This window comes from Phragmites australis, chromosome 15, assembly GCF_958298935.1.
Source record: "Phragmites australis chromosome 15, lpPhrAust1.1, whole genome shotgun sequence".
Classification (NCBI taxonomy): Eukaryota; Viridiplantae; Streptophyta; class Magnoliopsida; order Poales; family Poaceae; genus Phragmites; species Phragmites australis.
In genome coordinates this window covers 7,527,538-7,548,768 of record NC_084935.1, presented here as the reverse complement: position 1 = coordinate 7,548,768, position 21,231 = coordinate 7,527,538, and the positions used below count along the sequence as shown (strand labels likewise).

General features: G+C 45.3%; 1 protein-coding gene and 1 pseudogene across 1 annotated transcript; both read left to right on the top strand.

Moving 5' to 3' along the window:
* The first annotated feature begins 4,490 nt into the window (after positions 1-4,490).
* On the top strand, positions 4,491-12,130 carry LOC133892095 (uncharacterized; annotated as a pseudogene).
* A 750-nt stretch (positions 12,131-12,880) lies between these two features.
* On the top strand, positions 12,881-18,511 carry LOC133893486 (uncharacterized). Its single transcript, XM_062334514.1, has 2 exons — positions 12,881-14,290; positions 18,206-18,511. The coding sequence occupies exon 1, from the start codon at positions 13,063-13,065 to the stop codon at positions 14,284-14,286; it is 1,224 nt and encodes a 407-aa protein (XP_062190498.1). The 5' UTR covers positions 12,881-13,062; the 3' UTR covers positions 14,287-14,290; positions 18,206-18,511.
* Positions 18,512-21,231: the final 2,720 nt, after the last annotated feature.

Sequence of the window (21,231 nt, the reverse complement as noted above, 5' to 3'; positions counted from 1 at the left end):
CTCCCGCACATCCCAACATCTTGCTCATCCCTTGCAGTTGTCGGGTCTGCTTCAACCACCACTGCCTGACTTTTTTCTGCTACTGTTTTTGCAATATTTATCTCTGTTGGATCCTTCTAGTACGCCTCAGCTAGCAACACAAGAGGGAGACCACATTCACATGTTATATTTACGTACTTTCTACAAGCAGATGTCGCATTAATCGGAACAAGCTCCCCAAAGTACCTCTGAGTAGCACGACTTAGCACAACTCTTAGCTTAAACTCATGCTTCTTGGGATCCAGTTGAAAATGGCGCATCAGCCATATGCACACACCCACTATGGTCGTCTCATTGGCTCTAGTAAGTTCCTTGATGACATGCTGAAATCTAGAGAGATCTACACCGTTAGGGTCATAACCAATCCGACCTTCATCATAATATATCTAAAAATATAATTTAACGGACATCCCTAGAAACATCCAAAAATATGTCCAATGTTAATACCAAAAAACTATACTTCTAATTATTGAAACTCTAACAAAATTACCGGCACCGATGATTACCTAACAATACGTTTAATTCGCTACAACCAATATTGCTCATAAGCAAACTAACCAATTTAAACTAATTAACCATCAATCTACTTAATAAAGTTTCTAATTATCTATAATTATTACATACATTATTATTCTGTAAAATCTAGATAATCGAAACTACTATAATCTAAATACTACTATACATCTTATGGCTATCCTACCATATTGAAATTGATATTTGCAATATACTATAAAAGTCAGAAAATCATCATTTTCTGATTACCTTTCTAAACCCTATGTCTCGTATAAATGTAACTATTATTATGTCACTAAACCCTAAATCTAGTAGTACTTTAATTACTAATAAAAATATAAGTTTAAAAAATTACTAAAAATTGAGATCTAAAATTCACAGATCAAAAACAGTAGGGCTTCACCACGCCGCCTCCCTCTCTCCTCTTTTTTTCTAGATTTAAATGACTATTTTAGCTGATTTTTAGCCTTTTTATAGCGTGAGGGTAGTGAGAGGGGCAGGTGCGGGAGGGGGTTAACTGTCCCTTGAAAGGGCGGCAAGGGGGCTACCCACCCTCTTAGTGGGTGGTACAGTCGATGAGCATAGGGGTGGGGCCTACCCGCCCTCTCAGAGGACGATAAAGAGCGTTGCGCTCAGGTGTGGGCCCTACCCACTCTATGAGAGGGCAGTAAGGGGTGGCGCTGTCATCATGATATCTTTACCATCATCTAAAAAGGTTGCCCCAAGGCCAGAGTCGTGCCGAGAGAAGAGTTTTATATATATATATACTCTCGGCACGACTCTGCCCTTGTGGGCAATAGAGCGGGCGGCCTGGCCCGCCCACCTCAGCTGATAGTATGATAGTGTCACAGTAAGCGGAAGCTGGAAGCGTAGAACGGCCGAAGCGAAACCACCCCAACACCGGCAATCTCTAAATCCCATTATCTCCTCTTGATTCGCGGTGGCATCACCAGCGTGGAGGAATTCCTGCCAGCTCGAAGTTCTGGCGCCGCCGCTGAAGCTCACCGATGACCTCCTCGTGGACATCCTGATCCGCCTCCCCACACTAGCCGACTTCGGTCACGCCTCCGCCGCCTATTTAAAGGTGAACAGTGTGCCAGTTCCCCCCCCCCCAATCTACACCTCCACCTCTCCTGCACCTCCACCTCTCCCTCACCTCCACCGCCTCCCTCCCTTCCACTCTGAACGCCACCGTCGGTGAGTTCCTCCCCCCCCATCGTTCTCCTCTCTCTCCCTCTCTTCTCCCCCCAATGAAGCGTACCTGGGTCCACCGTCGTCGCCGGCCGACGCTTCCCGTCGTTGGCCTGGCCGAAGCCCTCGCTTCCCCACTACTGGCCAGATCCGCCCCACTGGCCTCCGCCGGCGTGCCGTCGCCCCGTCGCCCCCCCCCCCCCTTCCCCTCTCTCCCTCTCGCCTCTCGTTCTCTCCGTCGCGAGAATGCCGGCCGGTTCTCCCTTTTGTCTCTCTCTCTCTCTCTCGGCTGACTAGCGGGCCTTTATTGTATTGAACTCTGTGTTGTACCCTATTATCGTACTTAATCGATGTATGCCTATGATATCTACTTTTGTTGAAAATTTGTGCATATCAGCTACTGATCCAGGAACTGGTATGAGTTGCACAAGATGACTAGAAGGAGGGGTCCAACAGAGTGGTATCAGAGCCATACCTGACTGTAGGGCGAAACATTAGGATTGGCCAAGTAAAGGAGTGATAATTTTATAACAAACTATTTTGGCAAAATTTTCTCATCCCTATTGCCTATCTACCTTGATGCTCCATTTTAATAAAAGTTTTTTACTCGATCTTGACTCATTTTTGTTTTTCAAAAACTTTTGGCAGATGAAAGGAGACGGATGGACAACCACCTACTGATTGGACATGCAAGGCTTTCCCCCATCCTTTGGGAGACATTGATGAGGTTTGGGTATACTCAGCGTCTAGAGTATCGTGGACAAGAGTACCAAGAGCATGGCACCAACAAATGTGGAGTCCACATCCTAGTGTTTGAGACGCCTGAGTATACCGACTGGCAAACATGGAGTATTGTCGCCTACGGAGCTGAGTATAGCGACATCTATCAGGCAGCAGCTCGCAAGGCCCTGCTTTACTTCTGTCAAAGGCATGAGAAGGATACTGGACGTACCCCGGTGAAGTTCTCCCCAGTTAGTGACCGCTCACGCCCAGTGTGGCTTAACAGGATGAGGAGGTTGGAAGGTCTAGATCAAAGGGAGGATAATCCTACCTTGGTCGCCACAGTGAAGTACCTCCTTGCATTGGACCAGCTATATGAGAGTCATCGCTTCGAGTGGAGAGCATGTGTCCAGAGGGCTGAAAATTCGGAGACTCAAGAGAGAGCTCTACAGAGGTAACCGCAATAGGTTCGAGAGCAGGCTGCAGCAGCAGAAAAGCATGCTGAAGACACCACCAAGGCACTGGTAGAGACCTCGGAGTATTACGTCAAGGAGCTTAACAAAGCCTACTTGACTTGCCACAGGACTCACAGAGGACCCCGCCGCAAGCTCACTGCAAGAAAGAGGACCTTTCACCTACCTCCAATTGACAGCATCAGACGTCTGGAGTTACCAGAAGTTTCCCTCCTCCCCCCAGGAGTAGCCAGCGCAATTGCATCAGGAAGAGTTGTACCAGCACCGGTCGCAGTGCCACCGCCACCTCCACCAGCTCCCAGAGCAGAGCAGGATGACCAGACGTATGAAGATAGCTCCAAAGAAGAAGAAGACCTCGTCGAGCACGAGTTTGTGCACGACGATGATTCGGAAGGCAGTAAGGAGTCTGTTGGAGAGAACATTATCGACTTGGATGGTGATGAGGAGAACATGGCTAGGGCTTTTGATCAGATGCATGACCTAGAACTAGCTAGCCATGACGACATCGACCTTGCCGCAAAGTGGCGCGTAGCCCACCCCTGAAGGCAGTCTCTCCATCATCAGCAATAACGACGTAACTCAGGAACGCCGTCAAGTCCAGTGCATCGTCAGTCGACCGTGTGCTAGTTGTTCCAGTAGTGTGTCTAGTGTTGTAACATTATGTATCGTGTCGTAGTAGCGTAATCCGTGTTTGTAGCAGTTTTGTGTCGCTTTGAGTCCTTAGCTCCAACGCTCGTGTATATATTGAACCTTATGTGATGTAATATTATGTGATTGCTGTTCGTGATGATGCTGTGTGCCATAATCAACCTAAGTGCTTTTAGAAGAACCCAAGTAACCTAATGCTTAGTTATCCCCTCTAGAGTCTTACCCTTTCTCCTACCCTCAAAGCAGATACCGCTTAGGAGGACAACAAGGATCCAACCACACCGAGGGCGTCAAGCTCAAGTAGGCTATGAGGCCGCCAGTGAGGCTCAAGTAGGACAACAACCTAGATGAAGGCCACGAACTAAAGGTGGACACCAAAACCGAGGTGGATGGGTTGGGCAAGCCCCCCTGTTTCCCCGAGCCCAAGGAGCAGCTATGGAAGAGCAAGACCATGAGGATGAAGTGAATCAAGGGCAAGAGGGTTATGGCCAGAATAACCAGCTGAGAGGATAGCTGTCACCCCCATCGTCTGTTGAAGAACTTGTGACCTTAATGGCTAATCGTCTGACGGAAGCCATAGCACAAGGAATACAAGGCAACCGTGGACATGGACAAGGGCCACAGTCCAAGATGATCGAGTTCATGAGACTCAGGCTAGCCACCTTTGACCACACAGAAGATGACCCACTAGCAGCAGATGATTGGCTAAGGGGCATCAATAGGAAGCTGGATGTCTTAAACCCCAGTGACCATGAAAAAGTTCTTTTGGCATCACACCAATTGACAGGAGCAGCCTTGGAATGGTGGGAAAACTATCAAGAAGTCGTAGAGGATGCAAATGCCATCACATGGAAGGAATTCCAAGAGTAGTTTAGGAGGTATCACATCCCAGAAGGAATCATAGAGATGAAGGCAGCAGAGTTTCATGACTTGAAGCAAGGATTCATGACTGTAAATCAGTACATCCACAAATTCACTAAGCTCTCTTGCTATGCCCCAGAAGATGTGAATACAGACAAGAAGAAGCAGGACCACTTCAGATGGGGACGGCATAGTATTCTGAAGACACACTTGTCTGCCAACACCTACCCGGACTTCAACACGATGATGAATCGAGCCATCATCATAGAGGAAGCCAAAACAGAAGGGGACAATGAACGAAAGCGCAAGTTCATGGTACAAAAGCATATGCAGCAGGAAAGGTTTGCAAGGCCCAGACCTAACCACTACCAAAAGCCAAAATACCAACCAACTATACAATATCGGTCTCAAGGATACAACCAGCCAACAACTTCAGCTTATCATAGCCAGTATTCAGCAAGTCAGCAAAATAGAAATGACACTGTTGCCCAGGTGACTGAGAGGAACAAGGATAGAGTCTGCTACAACTGTAGGGAGCCCGGGCATATGATAGCCAATTGCCCACACAAGAACCCACTACAGCACGAGCCCCAATAAACCCCGTAGCAAATGCTAGGACAACAGCATCGAGAGTTGGACGTGGTGGATCGCAAGCCTCAGGACAGCAGAAGAAGACAACACAATCCTTTGGGAGAGGCCGCGTCAACCACATTGATGCTCGTGATGCTCAGGAAGCACCGAACGTCGTATTCGGTAAGTTCATTGTCAATTCAACTCTAGCAATAGTACTATTTGATTCCGGAGCTTCGCATTCATTCATATCATCAAAGTTTGTTGCTAAGCATAGAATTCCAACTGTTTTGCTTTAAAAAAAAACCCTTATGATACGCTCTCCCGGAGCAGAAATCAAGTGCCTATTATGATGTCCCTGGGTTTAAATTATAATAAATGGGGTAGAGTTCCTAGCAAACTTAGTAGTTCTCTAATCTGATGGAATAGATATCATCCTTGGGGTGAATTGGTTATCCAAATGTCAAGGCAACATAGTTTGCGGCACCCGAAAGGTCACTCTAGTTAACAACAATGACATTAAGGTGGAATGCCAGCCTAAGGGACCAAAACCCAAGCCCATGTTGTGCAACTTGGAAGCCACAACTCTGGATGAAGTGCCCACAGTAAAGGAGTACCCAGATATGTTCCCAGAAGAACTACCTGGAATGCCACCTAACTGGGAAATAGATTTCATCATAGATCTTATCCCTGGAACATCCCTAATTGCCAAGAGACCCTATTGTATGGCAGCAAATGAACTAGTAGAGTTAAAGAAGCAACTAGGAGAGTTACAAGAGAAAGGGTATATCAGACCTAGCTCATCTCCATGGGGATCGCCTGTCTTGTTTGTAAAGAAGAAAGATGGCGGTCTTAGGATGTGTGTAGACTATCGAGCCCTGAATGGAGTAATGATAAGGAATAAATATCCATTGCCCAGGATCGATGACCTTTTCGATCAGCTGTAAGAAGCCAAATTCTTCTCTAAGATTGACTTGAGATCAGGGTATTACCAGCTGAAGGTTCGAGAAAGTGACATACCCAAAACAGCCTTTGTAACTCAATATGGACAATACGAGTTCACAGTAATGCCCTTTGGATTAACCAATGCTCCTGCTTACTTTATGAATTTGATGAACAAGGTATTTATGGAAGAGTTAGATAAGTTTATCGTAGTCTTTATTGATGGCATACTCATCTACTCTCAGAGTGCTGAAGAGCACGAACAACACCTAAGCATAGTCTTGGAAAAATTAAGAGCCCATGAGCTTTATGCCAAATTTAACAAGTGTGAATTTTGGCTAAAGAAAGTTGCTTTTCTTGGACACATCATAACAGAGGAAGGAGTAGAAGTGGATCCTGCTAAAGTTAACGCAGTTGCGAATTGAAAAACGCCGACTAATGTAACACAAATAAGAAGTTTCCTTGGATTGGCAGGATACTACCGGAGGTTCATAAAAGGATTCTCAAAAATAACAAAATGTATGACTGAACTGATCAAAAAGGAAAAGCCCTTTCAATGGACAAGGGCTTTCAAGAGCTAAAGGATAGACTAATCGCAGCCCCAGTGCTAACCTTGCCAGATATTCACAAGGATTTTACGGTATTCTGTGATGTCTCTAGGCAAGGATTAGGATGTGTCCTAATGCAAGACGGTAAGGTAGTTGCCTACGCATCCAGACAGTTGAAAGGGCATGAGAAGAACTACCTGACCCATGATTTGGAACTAGCAGCCGTAGTGCATGCCCTTAAGCTCTAGAGACACTATTTAATTGGAAATAAGTGTGAGATATTCACAGATCACAAGAGTCTGAAGTATATCTTCACCCAACAAGAGACAAAGAAGATGGTCGGAATTGATAAAGGACTATAATCTGGATATCCAGTATCATCCAGGCAAGGTCAATGTCGTAGCGAATGTCCTTAGTAGGAAGGCTCATTGCTACAACCTCAAAATTCAGAAACGAAGGCCAGAGCTACTTGAGGAAACTCAACGACTAAACCTCCAAATAGTTAATGAAGGTTGTGTCAATACCTTGATGGTCCAACCTACCTTAGAAGGCCAACTCCGAAAAGCTCAAAAAGAAGATAAAGAGCTACAGAAAATCAAGATCCAAACCGGAGAAAGCAAGACACCTGGATTCCAAGTAGATGACCAAGAAACTTTATGGTACAAGGATAGGATCTGTGTTTCTAAGAAATGAGAGTTTAGGACATTTATTATGGACAAAGCTCATAACTCCGCCTATTCGATCCACCCCGGGTCGACAAAGATGTTCCTAGACTTAAAAGAGAAATACTGGTGGTCAGGGATGAAGAAGGACATAGCTAAATTCGTTGCATGTTGTGACATATGCTAGAGAGTTAAGGCAGAACATCAGAAACCAGCAAGATTACTGCAACCACTTCCTATCCCAGTTTGGAAGTGGGATGAAATCGGGATGGACTTTTTTGTGGGATTACCCCGTATTCAGAGAGGACATGATTCCATATAGGTCATAGTAGACCGTCTGACCAATATAGCTCATTTTATACCAATAAGAATAACTTATGGAGGAGACAAGCCAGCACAGTTGTATGTTGACAATATCCTCAAACTTCATGGTGTCCCAAATAGAATTGTATCGGTCCTCAATTCACCGCAAGATTCTGGAAAAGCCTACATGCCACCCTAGGGACCAAGCTGGATTATAGCTCAGCTTATCACCTGCAGACCGATGGTCAGACAGTAAGAGTGAACCAAATCCTAGAAGACAAGCTAAGAGCCTGTGTGCTCACGTATGGGAAAGTTTGGGAGAAAAGTTTATCTTATACGGAGTTCTCTTATAATAACAGCTATCAGACGAGTCTGAAGATGTCACCCTTTGAGACGTTATACGGGAGAAAGTGCAGAACCCCTCTTATGTGGTCTGAGGTTGGAGAACGCTATCTTTACGGGCCAGCCTTGATAAAGGAGGTTGAAGAGCAGGTAGCTAGAGTAAGGGAAAAATTTGAAAGCAGCTCAAAGCAGACAAAAAGAGTTATGCCGACACTAGGAGAAGGAATCTTGAGTTCGAGGTGGGAGATCATGTATATCTGAAGGTATCACCGATAAGAGGCACACGAAGATTTCGGATTCGAGGTAAACTAGCACCCTGGTACATTGGACCTTACAAGATACTAAACAGGATAGGTGCCGTGGCATATTGTCTCGAACTCCCAGAGGAAATGACAGACGTTCACAATATCTTCCATGTATCGCAGTTGATGAAGTGCTTTAGGATTCATGAAGAATAAGTACCATTAGAAGTGATGGACCTTCAACCGGACCTACGGTACCAAGAGCGGCCAATAAGAATATTAGATACAATAGAGTGACAATCCAAAAGGTCAGTGGTCAAATTCTGTCAGGTGTAGTGGAGCAACCATAATGAGGCTAAAGCTATCTGGGAGCGTGAAGATGATCTTAGAAAGGAGTTCCCTTGCCTCTTCGAAGAAGAACCTCAAATCTCGAGGACGAGATTTTCCTAAGTGGGGTAGGTTTGTCAGATCCTTGATTTTTCTCAGAGGAAGCCCCCCTTTTTCTCTCTCTTTCTCCTCTCTCTTCCCCTCCCCATGACCCGCCACCCTGCCTAGCGCAGCGCCGGGTCGCGTCGTCCCGTCGCTGCGCGTCGCAGGCGATCCTCGCGCCCCGCGCCACCTCGCCTCTCACGCCCGTGCGGCCGCCGACACCTATTTAAAGGTGAACAATGCGCCAGTTCCCCCCCCCCATCCGCACCTCCACCTCTCCATCACCTCCGTCGCCTCCCTCCCTTCCACTCCAAACACCACCGGTGAGTTTTTCCCCGCCGTTCTCCTCTCTTTCCCTCTCTCCCCCAATGAAACGTACCTGGGTCCCCCGTCGTCGCCGGCCGCCGCTTCTCGTCGTCGGCCCGGCCGAAGCCCTCGCTTCCCCGCCGCTGGCTAGATCCACCCGGCCAACCGGATCCGACCGCCACCACCTCGGTCCGCTGGCCGGCGAGGTCCGCCGCTGGCCTTCGCCCCACTTCCCCTCTCTCCCTCTCACCTCTCGTTCTCTCCGCCGCGAGAACGTCGGTCGGCTCTCCCTTTTATCTCTCTCGGCTGACTAGCGGGTTTTTATTGTATCGAACTCTATGTTGTACTTTATTATCATACTTAATCAATATATATCTATAATATCTTTTTTTATTAAAAATTTATACGTATTAGCTACTAATCAGAAACTGATGTGAGATACAAAAGGTGACGATCGGACACCCACGTTCCGCCGCGTCTATCGCCGACTACTCATTCCTCCGCCACCTCCGTGCTCTCCACGCGCCGCCCCTCCTCGGTACGCTCTCGGGGTACTGCGGCCCGGACTTCTTCCCGGCCCAGCCGCCCCACCCCTCCGCCTTCGCCGCCCGCGCCTTCGCCTTCGCCGCCCGCGCCTTCGCCTTCGCCGCCGACTTCTCATGCTCTTTCGTGCCCTCCCCCGACAGCTGGCGCTACCGCGACTTCCGTGATAGCCGCACCCTCCTATCCAGAGTCCCCGATGGCAGATTCGTTCCCGGCGACTACAATCTGCGCGCCTTGGTAAAGGATCTTGCAGTCTGCGACCTCTTGCACCGGCGCTACCTTCTGCTCCCAGCCACCCCCGACGACCTGGAGGCCTTAGTCGATGTACTGGGCATCTTGCGATTCGAGCCCTTCCTCGCTCCTACCTCCGAGGATGAGGGGGGCACCTCATTCAGAGTGATTTGCTTGGCACAGTGTAAAGCCAAGATGGTCGTTTTCACCTTCTCTTCGGGTGGACGATGGCATGCTGCTGCATTCGATGGTTGGAGCGCTTTGACTGCAGGATCTGGCAATTCATCTCCATTCTCCGTGTCTGAGTTGTCCGGGCGGTACTATGCGCACAAATGCTTCTGTTGGGTGATGCCTTGGAGGAACAAGCTGCTTGTCCTTACACACGCACGACGGAGTTCTCGTCTCTCGACATCCCACCTGCCCACCGAATGCGTCAGAGGGCCATTGTAGAGGCAGGCGAAGGAAGGTTTGGGATGTTTACTCCCTGTTTTGACATGGAATCAGACGCTTATGACCTCTCGTATACCGTCTTGCGAAATGATGGTCAGGGTGCAAACCAGTGGCAGTCGGAGGCGAAGATCCGGATGCCGTTAAATTATCACTACAATATCCTGGGTGTAGCTGGAGGATACCTATTGCTACTAGGGATTCCGTAAGACCTAGATTCGTTTCCTGTATTAGAGAGGCCAAACATGGACTGTTTTTCACTGAATCTCAAGACTTTTCAGATTGAGTGGTTTTGTGCGACTAGGCACTTGATCGAACTTGCCCCACTGTATGCTGTTTGAATTGGTAAGTTTGCTCTCAACTTTGCTTTGTATTTTGCACACAGTAGGTCATTGCACTATGATGCAGATCAATGTATGGTAATATGCTTTGTCATTGGCTGATTCTTTAAAGCAGTCCTCATTACAGATGCTGCCTTGTTATATTCTGCCCTGCATGGTCATTGCGTAGCCCGTCTGCAGTTTGAATTTCGTTAGTGTCATGCATCTTTGGTCTTTAGGTGTTTAATATATCTGTTAAATTGGAAAGCTTGTGGAACTGGAAAGCAACTTAATGTTATCCACTAAAATATCCTTTTGAGCTAGACTTATAATTGTATTGGCTACTTTTCATAAATTTATTTCAAGCTGCATATTTGTACTAGGCCCTTTGTCTACAAGTGCTAGTGACTGGTTTTTAATGAGCATGCTCTTGTCCTACCCATTCGAGTACATTACTCTGTATCTTTGTAATTTTATATTTTTGTGTATATGACCTTGCTTGGGTATAAAGTGCAACTTTCTCCATATTTCTGTTTATAACTTTTTGGCTTCTATCTTTCCTTTCATGCGATTCACATGTCTGGAATTCCGCTTAAATAGTGATGGTTAAATCTTTTTTTATTTTTTTGGAGGTCCTGCTAAGTTAGGAGGGGTGTGACACAGTCACCACCTTACTCAAAAGGCAGAAAAACAGTGAATCAAATCCCCACCTCTTTTTAAAGGCCTCACACAACAGTGAATCAAATACTAGTTGTACTCCACAGGAGCTCTGCCTGTCATGTATTGAAAGCCTTCAAGACCACCTGCCTAAGTTGTTCAACACCACTGCACAGCACATCCCTGGCCCCTTCTCTATGTAGTCACAGTTTGTTTTGCACACTAGGTTATGATCCACTATAGATGGTTCCACTGATGGGTACATAGTGCATAGGCCTTCATACGTGGTGGAACTGGTCCATTAACTGGCACATTGCTTAAGCTGTTTGCCTACATAGATACCATGCTGACAGCTGCTTGGAGCCTTGGACCCAATATGACCATGAATCAGTTCCTTGATGTCCAGCCATCAGTGTCATGTTTGTAAAGTAGGTTCAACTACATCTGCAAGCTGAGCACAATCCAGGATATCACTGAATTATTGGTACTGTGGCAAAAAAATAATAATTAGCTGTTGTATGAGGCTAAGAAAAGAGATCGCTATTTGATGGTGCAGAAAGTCTGGGTTGTACTTGTAATTCTAATTGTTAAAGCTACGTTTTCCTTCTATGATCCTGCATAATGTGCAAATAGATAGGCAGCATATCATTTATACATTGGCATGCTAATGCTTATGCGGATCAAATTCATAACTGTGATTACATAGTTGGTGGACTTTATGGCCTTATTTCTGTAGATTTTTTGCAAACTTAAATTGTTGTCAATTTGCCATAGGTTTAGGCATTTGAACCGAGCTGTACAATCAGTCGTACACATTATAACATTTTGATGAGCCTCTGAAGTATATTGTCATATTGCATCTGACAGTCTTCTCATTGCGTTTGATCGCAGGCCTAATCAGCATTTGGGGGGCTTCTTTTGTGTCATGCTGCTGCTGTGGAATGTGGATTGCAAGGATGACTAGTTTAGTGCACTTCGTTTAGGCTAGTTCGGCCGCTGCCTCCAGTATGTTTTTTTTTTTTAATGTCTAGAACCTTACTGCTTTATACAAGCAGCGTCTGAATGCTACTGAAGTCCAGAAGCAGTATGTGTGCAAGGACCTTGTTTAACTGACAAGTTAACCTTTTCTATGCGGAACACTAATGATCGTATTAGTTTTCAATGTGACTGCAATGTTTTATCGAAGAGAAATAGAATGGTAAAGTAATCCGAGCTCCCGGCTGCATGATGCGTGAATGGAACTGGCGCCTTTAGCCCGGTATGGGTCAGCCCCGCCCTGAATTTCTTCTCGCCGCTGCTTGACTTCACCCGTGCTCAGCTTCAGTCGTCTTGATCACTGACCAAAACGGCGCTCGTCTGCTGCTTCCCGGTCTCTGCTGGCCTGCCGCGATCAAATCCATCTGCCCCTTCTCCGGTTCTCCCTCGTCGAGTTCGCCACTGGTGCCGCCACCCACCGCTGTGCCTCTGTTGCCCCTCCCTGTTTCTCGCCATGTGTAGCCAAGCGTGGTGAACCTTAAAACGAACTCTGATCCAACGACGGGAGCCACTCCAAGATGAAGACGGTGAGCCGAAAACACGATTCAATCATTTAAAAAAAACTGTAAAAATAAGATTACTAGAAGACTAGAATAGTCGCATTAAAACCTTCTTCACTTGTAAGTCTCCACGCAAACTTTGGTACATGGCTTGTTTGATTTGAGACTCACCCAACCAATTATGCAAAAAAAATAGACCCAAAAAAAAAGTAGACCAAAATTCGAAATCAGAATTCACTCCTTCCACCAAATCTGAAAAGGAGACCTATACCTTAGATCGCCGGATGTACCAACACTTTAAAATTATTATTTAGATACACTAAAAATGATATGAAACATCGACAGCCTCCTAGTTGAATTGATCGAAGAAAACCCAAATCTAACATCTCCACACGACTCAGATCTGAGGAACCAGACACACAAAACACCCTGTGTGGTAGTCCGGTCTAGTAGAAACAGTCGAGGCTTCCAACCAAACAATCCATAAATCCCGGTGGGTAGTCCGCAAAATCCCAATTCTCCAATTCCATTTGCACCGCCATGGCTTCGCCAGCGCAGCCAACACCACGCCGCCTCCAATCCCCTGCGGACCTCGCCGACGACGCCCTGAGGGAGATCTTCCTCCACCTCGATTCCCCCGCAGACCTCGCCCGCGCCTCCACCGCCTGCGCCCACTTCCGCCGCGTCGTCGCCGACCACTCCTTCCTCCGCCGCTACCACGCCCTCCACCCGCCGCCGCTCCTCGGGATCCTCGCCAACGGCTTCATCCCCGCCGAGCCGCCCCACCCCTCTGCCGTCGCCGCTCGCTCCTTCGCCCATGCCGACGCCGCCGACTTCTCGTTCTCCTTCCTCCCATCCCCCCACCGCTGGCGCCGCCGCGACCATCGCGACGGCCGTTTCCTCCTCTCCGGCGTCCCCGAGGGCAGGGGCTACAATCGCGGCGACCTCGTCTGGATCACGGACCTTGCCGTCTGCGACCCCTTGCACCGGCGCTACCTTCTGCTCCCAGCCATCTCCCCCAACCTAACCGCCTCCGTCCGCCAGACGGACATCGTCGATTTTGAACCCTTCCTCGCCCATGCCGGTGAACGTGACAAGGACACGTCGTTCAGGGTGATCTGCTTGGCGCAATGCTCAACTAAGCTGGTCCTTTTCGTCTTCTCATCAGGCGTAGGACGATGGCATTCTGTTACATTTGACGGCTGGAGTGCTTTGATCACAGGGCCGGGCGATCCGGCTTCAGGCTCTGAGTTGTCCCAGAGGTACTACGCGCACAGATACTTCTACTGGTTGATGCATCGGAGGGACAAGTTACTTGTGCTCAACACAAGTGGGATGGAGTTCTCCACTGTTGAACTCCCACAGGACCACCCGGGGGGAGGGATTGCCGTTGTGGAGGCAGGGGAAGGACAACTTGGCTTGTTTTCTCTCCGCGACAACATTGCAGATGACATGGTTCATCTCTCATATACCATCTTGCGAAACCATGGTGATATTGCAAATCAATGGCAGTCTGAGGAGGTACTCCCGTTGCCCGTAAAGCATCGCTATGACATCGTGGGTGTAGCAGGGGGATATTTGCTCCTACAAGGGATTCCAGAAGGCATGTCCGTGATACATTTGCCGAAGGACCCAAATTTGAAGTGTTTTTCGCTGGAGGTCAAGACATTGCAGCTTGAGTGGTTCTGTCAAACTAGCCGCTCCATCTTATATGGGGAACTGTATGCTGGTCACCCACCATCTTTGTCTCCACCAAGCATATGAAATGGTAAGCTTGTGCTCATAGCCTTTGTTTACTTGTATTTTGCCAACAATAAGACAGTACGATATGATGAAGATATTAGTTTGATGCTAGTGTGCTTTGCCCTTCTGGTTATTCTTGCAAGCAGTCCTCATTGAGGTTCTTTACTGTTGTGTGTTGTTTGGTGTTTAGGTGATAATATAATGTGTAATTCACACCGTGCGATCAGAAAACTTGTGAAACTCAGATAAGAAGAGGTATTTGTTTATTATCTTTGGAACATGCATGCCATTTTGAGACTTTCAGACAAATAGCAGAAGAAACTTCATATTAACCACCAACTAGCACGGTACACCACGCAATTGCGCTGCTAGCATCATCACAACTATCATATGATACTTTCCAAGACTAATAATAGTAGCTTTACATCCATGGTAAGCTACCTCTTTTCCTTTGATTAAGCGGTTAAGGAACAACTTAAGCTATCAAATGAGTGTTTTGTATCACGAATAGTCTCATAAGGATAGCTACTCTTATCGTCTAAGATTCAACATTCATTTTCAATTGTACATAAGTACATGATAGTTGATCCATCTGGCCAACAACCAAGATCCAACCATGGGATTTTTGTAGGAGACCATTTCTATATCTATGATGAATAGCTAGGGAACCTTTTATTTCAAGTTGTTTTGCTTCCTTCCGGTTTGGTCAATTCAATAGATAACATCATTTTTGTTTATGTAGAGAATTATATAATATTTGAATTCTACTAATATCTTGTGTTCAATCGAATAAGCAATAATCTGATAACAGATATAACTATTGATTATCTGAGAAAATGCAATGATATATAACTATATGTATCACCTTATAGAAATGTATATTTTTACCGAAGGAATCTGCATTGTAGTATCATGAGGAGGCCTATGATTCAGTAGGACTTAATGTACATTGATCTGGCTATCAATTTGTACCAAGCATAGACATACCCCCTGAATATGCTCACGTGCTAATGCTAACCTTAGCACCTACCTCATGGTCAACCTCTCCATTACCAATTGTGTCCACGTCAAGCTGCCACTTTGGCTTGTCACCTCTACATAATCATGGATGCCTACTGTGGCTTGTCACCTTTGCTTGCATTGGTGTCTTCATCACCCGTGTCAAGAACTTAAAGGCTTTGTCAACCACAACGCCACCATCTTTACCTAGCTATATCTCACGGTGGCAGAGATACCAGGCCACTCAACCTGATCGCCGGCAAGCTCCTGGCTACCATCTACCTCGCCTTCCAAGGCACCATGTAGATCATACGTGCATCGTGGCGTTGGCTTCCTGTACTCTTTATTGCCCCTCACTGTGATACCATGGTCGCCATCATCCTACAAAAGAAGTTCTGGTCATATATGCCAAATATGGCGTGTTTGTCGCCTTAGTGTTTATGATGCTACTCCTTCCCCTCGATTGCTTCATGTAGTTTGACATGAGAAGACTCCATTTGGCAGAAGACCCATGATAAAAATGATCCAATCTGTTGTCTATAGTTCACCTAGGTTGTCTCAACTGTGCACTCACCGCCGCCGACTGCTCAACCACGTCTCCATGGTCCTGGTCAAGACAGTGACACTATTCTTGCCCCCCTTTCCCCGAAAGCGTCGTCATGGAATCGGAACCTTTTTTTCTATCGGCGTGTGTGGAGAACTTCTCCCCAACATGTATCGAGGCTTGAATGCATGCATATATGGAGGTGTGAATGCATACACACATGTTCTGTTGCATGCACGCATTCTTCTTTTTCTCTTCCTTGCTTTTCACCCTTTCGTTCCTTTTATTTTATCATGCCAACCCTCTTGGTCCATTATTTTAGCTACTAAAAGGATATTAATCACTCTATGCTATAATTTTTTTCATTGGGAACCTTGGGAATCTAAAAGAATTTACTCTCAAGACCATGCCCCATCAATCATGTTTCCCCCTCCCACCGGTCGTTCTCCAAGGTTCCCTTCACCGACAAAGAAATCCCACGAAATTCGACTTCAGGTTGACTTCTCATGCAATCAGTGATCCTTAGCTGACTCCACTAAAACTTATGTTCCATTTGAGGTGTCTAGAGGACTTCTTCAGTGTAGAGCGAGTAGATCACTGAGTCCTATGTCACGGTCGTCGCCCGCCCGTGCGCAGCTGCTCCATCTTGGAAGTCGTTGACCTCACTTGACCCCTCTCAGCCACTCCTTTCTAGGGTCGTTGGTCTCGCCCGGGCCTGCACACCACCACCTCGCCAGGTCCTGGTAGCCGCTCTGGTGCCGATGGTCGTCGACCTTACCCAACCCCCTCGTAGGTGCTATGAAGCGGTGAACCCATTGCAATTTGGCAAGAAGAGGAGAGACACGTCACTTTATTGCTTTCTCTCTCCTAGGACCAACGCCTTTCACGTTCAAGCCACTGCAAGCCACCATGGCCATGGAAGAAAGCAGCGACTTCTGCAAGGTGCCCGGCGTTCGGTTCCAAGCCGCTCAAACAACATATTCTTTGTTCTTCTCATATAGCAAAGAACGTGTCATCTTCTTTCATTCCTTACTTTCTTTCCTTACAATCAACTAATATTTTAATTCCCTGTGATTGCATGTTTATCCCTCTAGGATTTGTGTATAGTCTTCTCCTCCATGAGGCATCTAAGCCTCCACGCTATAGCGTTGTGCATGTTTGTCATGATAGTAGTCCATGGAAGACGCACGATGTATGTTTCCACATTGAGTCGCAATATCCGTATAGGACTCCAATCTAGATTCTTTTTTTCTCTAATTAAAGAGGTGTCTTCTTTTAACTTTGTTTTAATAAGATAATAACTGACCAAAGTGTTCTTCTAGTGAGCTGGAATTGGAAATGTATTAGCTACTTCTCCTAGGATATTTGTGCCTTCTGCATGGCAAATTTACTCCAGACCGAGTTACTTCTTCACCCTGTTACTTGTAACTAGGTCTGTCTTCTACAAGTGGTAATGACTGGCTTCGATGAGCATGGTTGCATCCTTTCTGATTTATTGCAGTAAAAAATTATTTCTGCCATTTATAAATTTGTTAGAGTAGAAAGTACAAGTTCCTCCATAGTTCTGTTCAAAATAACAGTTTATAAGTAATGAAGATGGGCTTCTGTCTTTTCTGTCATTACATCTCTAGTCTCCATTGTGCACTCATAATGAATAATGATGGGCTTCTGTGTAGTGGTAGTCTGTTTTGTCATGTGGTTAGTACCTACCCACTATAGTATAGATTGCTCTGCCTATGAGTACAGAACACACATAGCCCCATCGGTGCTAAAACACTAACTTAGGCTGTTTTTTACACCTAGGTGCCGATTTTTTAATTCACTCTGATAGCTTAACATTGCATAGATGCAATCCTGACAGCATTTGAACATAATACAAGCAAGATCAGTTCTATCATGTTGAGCTGCCATTTTGATTATTGTAAATTGTAAAGTTGGTTCAACTATATCAGCAGTTTGAGCATAGTCAAGTATGCCATTGATATTTTTTTTTTTCCTTTTGAACTATGATTGAATTGGTTAGTCTAAAGAGATTGGTGCTAATGTCCTTTGACAAGCTATATGAGGCAAATCAATAAGTGAACAGTTATGACTTAACATTTATCATAGTTAAAAAAAAAACCTTAGTAAAAATAAGAATGATGTACCATTTATTCATGCAAATGGATGTTGGTGTTTATGCCTGGTAAAATGTTTGCTGTTGAACTGCAAGTACATAGTTTGGGGACTTTGTGGACATTTGTTTTGTTTAGTGCTGCACAACTATAGACTTTACCTTTAAGCATTCGGACCCAACTTTTGGCTCAGCTTTCAGTATAGTGACTTTCAGTGGGTATATGAAAGTAAGTATTTGTATTGCATCATATATCACTGTCTTCTCACTACATCTGATTGCAGGGCCTAATCTTCGTCTTGGGGCTTCTTTGGTGTCATGCTGCTGATGTGTACTGCAAGGACGGCTGTCGTGCAGCACTTCAGCCAGGCTAGGTGGCTGGTTTGTCGACTTGTCCTCAAGGCGTTTGATGGCGTACGTCGCACACAAGATTTCCTTTGTTTGGTAACTTGATATGTACAGAAGCGCCAGTAAACCTTCCATTGTTGAATCAACTGCAAGAGTGTTCTTCGGTGCATGTGCCATTTAACGCGTGTCTTCATTGTGCAAACAACGTACTGTTTAATTCAAGCGCAGAACTGCTTAACTAAGGTCTCGTTTCAAACACAGGATTTTATATGAATAGTTTGGAGGAAAGTAAATACCCTTTGCTTCACTCGGCTAGACTGGAATGTTGTTTGTTTCGCTATTACAGCTTCACTGGTTAGCATTGCACTGAACCATACAAGCGTATGACAAATTGACGCTACAATTTCGTCGTGCCAATTGCGAAGCAAGCACCAGGAAAACCGTACATGGTGCTAGAGATTCCCTTCGGCACATCCATGCAATTAGTTGACGTGTGGGACTTGCTACATAAATGAATCGAGAGACGGTTGGTGTACTTTTCTGTTTGTTCATACGAAGGAAATGAATATTTGATTTTCCAAACTGGAAAATCGAAATGAAGCTCTTTTTTCTCAGTCTATCTGGACCTTTTTTTTATAATAGGATTTAATTAGAATATAATAGGTATTTCGTTTCGTCTAGGAATAGAACGTAAAAATATTTCTTGGCTTGAATAAAATCTAGAGTTGTGTTGTATATGTGAACATAAATTTATTATCATTCAATGAGCATCGCTGTAGAGCATACCAAAACGGACATTTGAACACAGGCTAGAAAGCGATAATGACGAAACGGGCCAGAATATACCCTTGTCACATGGGCCGGACCCCTGGTACACTCGGTTGGACGCTAGTGCGATTGGCCGTCCCAAAAATAGTTCTACAACACTCTAATTATGCAACAGATATCTAATACATTGCGGTTCAACAAGGAAACAGCAGGACAACAGCTGCATACTTTTTCTCTTAAAAAAACAGCTGCATACTTGCATGTTACCATTCAAGTGATAACATGTCTCAAGGATTTGGGAGTTTTAGACCTGACATCATGAACACGTGTTTACTAGGAAAATGAATTTGGAAATTAGAATAATAATGAAGGTGAAGTATCTAGCCTTTTAATTTGTGTTTTGGTAATTAATAATAATATATATTTTTTAACTAATATGTTTGAATGAATTATGAGAAGGTTAGTCATAAAGATGTTACGAATCTAAAAGATGCATGAGTGGAAAATATGAAAATTACTAGCTCAAAGCAAAGGTATAATTGTATGACATTTTCTTTTGCCGATCAAAGGAGATTAGGGAAGAGAAATTGATAGAATTGATAGGATAAGTATAGCGAAAATGACCCTATTAAGCTATTATTGTGATTTTGGTGATTAATGATAATATAGTCAATGAGACTAACATATCAAGAATATATATAGTAAATCTCATGAATGTAATACATGAAGAAGCCACTATAGTCACTATAGTTAGGACAAAGTTGGACTAAATTGGAAAAGTCCTAGGAAGATTTGTCTCACCAGATGGTCCGCTGCTGTGGATGTTGAGGTCATCGAAGCATATTTGATAAAGGGGGAGAGAGACTTAAAGATCTCACCGGAAGATTCGGTGATTAGCAAGTGTGCTCACTGGAGCAATTCTTCCAAAGAAGGGTGTCGTGCTGAAGAAGGCTAAGTCTCACCGAATAGTCTGGTGATCAAAGTATAGCAACACCGGAGTGTTTCTGTCCATAAGGCAGAATGGAACAACTCACCAGATAGTACAATAATCATAGAAAGATACACACTGGAGCATTTCCACCAGAGAAGGTTATAGCCGTAGCAGATCGAAGATCAACACACCGGAAGGTCCGGTGATGAAGCAAGGCTACACTGGAAAATGTACCAGACAATGAACAGTGCAAAGAGGTAGAACGAAGTTCAAGGCATTGAATAGTCCAGTGATGAAGTGATGTGCACCAGATGCTAACACCGAAGCAATTTACACAGAGAGAATGTAATTGGCTTGGATGGCTCGGGATAACTCATCAGATAGTCCGATGATGGAGATGAAGTATACACCGGAGTGACTGGTGTTCACAGAGGCTTGAGTGGGGTTTCAACGGGTAGTTTGTGAGAGTGTACTCACCGGATGATCCGGTGTTAGTACTATTATTCTCATCAGATCATCCGGTGCTAACACCTTTTTTGAGCCGTTGGGTTAACAGCTAGTGTGTGGGTTTGAGACTATAAATACCCCTCCACTCAGTTATTTGAAGATGTGGTATGCTTCTAAAGTCTAGAGTAAGCCCATACACACTTGAGAAGACATACAAACCACCAAAGTGCTTAAAGTGATTATCTAAGGCAATTAAGCACAAGATTAGAAAGTGTTTAGTGCTTATTGGCCTAGAGTGAGTTGTAGCTAGATGTTGCAGCTTGAAGAAGGGATCAAACAGTGATCCTATCTTATACCTCTTGGTACGTCGGCGCCTTGGAGTCTTGGTGACTCGTCGGCATCTTGGGCTTTGATGGCTCAAACTTGTTGAGCGGCGATGAGAAGTATGTACGGGGATGTGGAGACTCTTGCCTTGGTGGCTCAAGCTCCGAAGTGATCATGTCGGCAAGGAACCGGAAGAGAGGCTAGTGGTGATATCTTGCCTTGGTGGCTTGGTGGCTCATTCAGGTGGAGGCCTTGTCTTTGTGATTTGGTGGCTCAAGAGCCATGACCAGGTGCCGACTAGAAGCATATCTTTTGTAGAGCTCCAACGTGGACTAGGGGTGGCATTTATGCCATCGATAGCAAGGGATAAACATCCTTGTGCCGAGTTTGTTCTCTCTACCTTATTTATGTTTTTGCATTTATATTCTTGCAATTTACCTTCTTAGATAAGTTGTGTTTCGCGGATTCAAAACACGCGCTTTTGTATTCAAA

Excerpts from the sequence above, each read along its gene's own strand:
- LOC133893486 (XM_062334514.1), top strand. The coding sequence starts at position 13,063 with ATGGCTTCGCCAGCGCAGCCAACACCACGCCGCCTCCAATCCCCTGCG.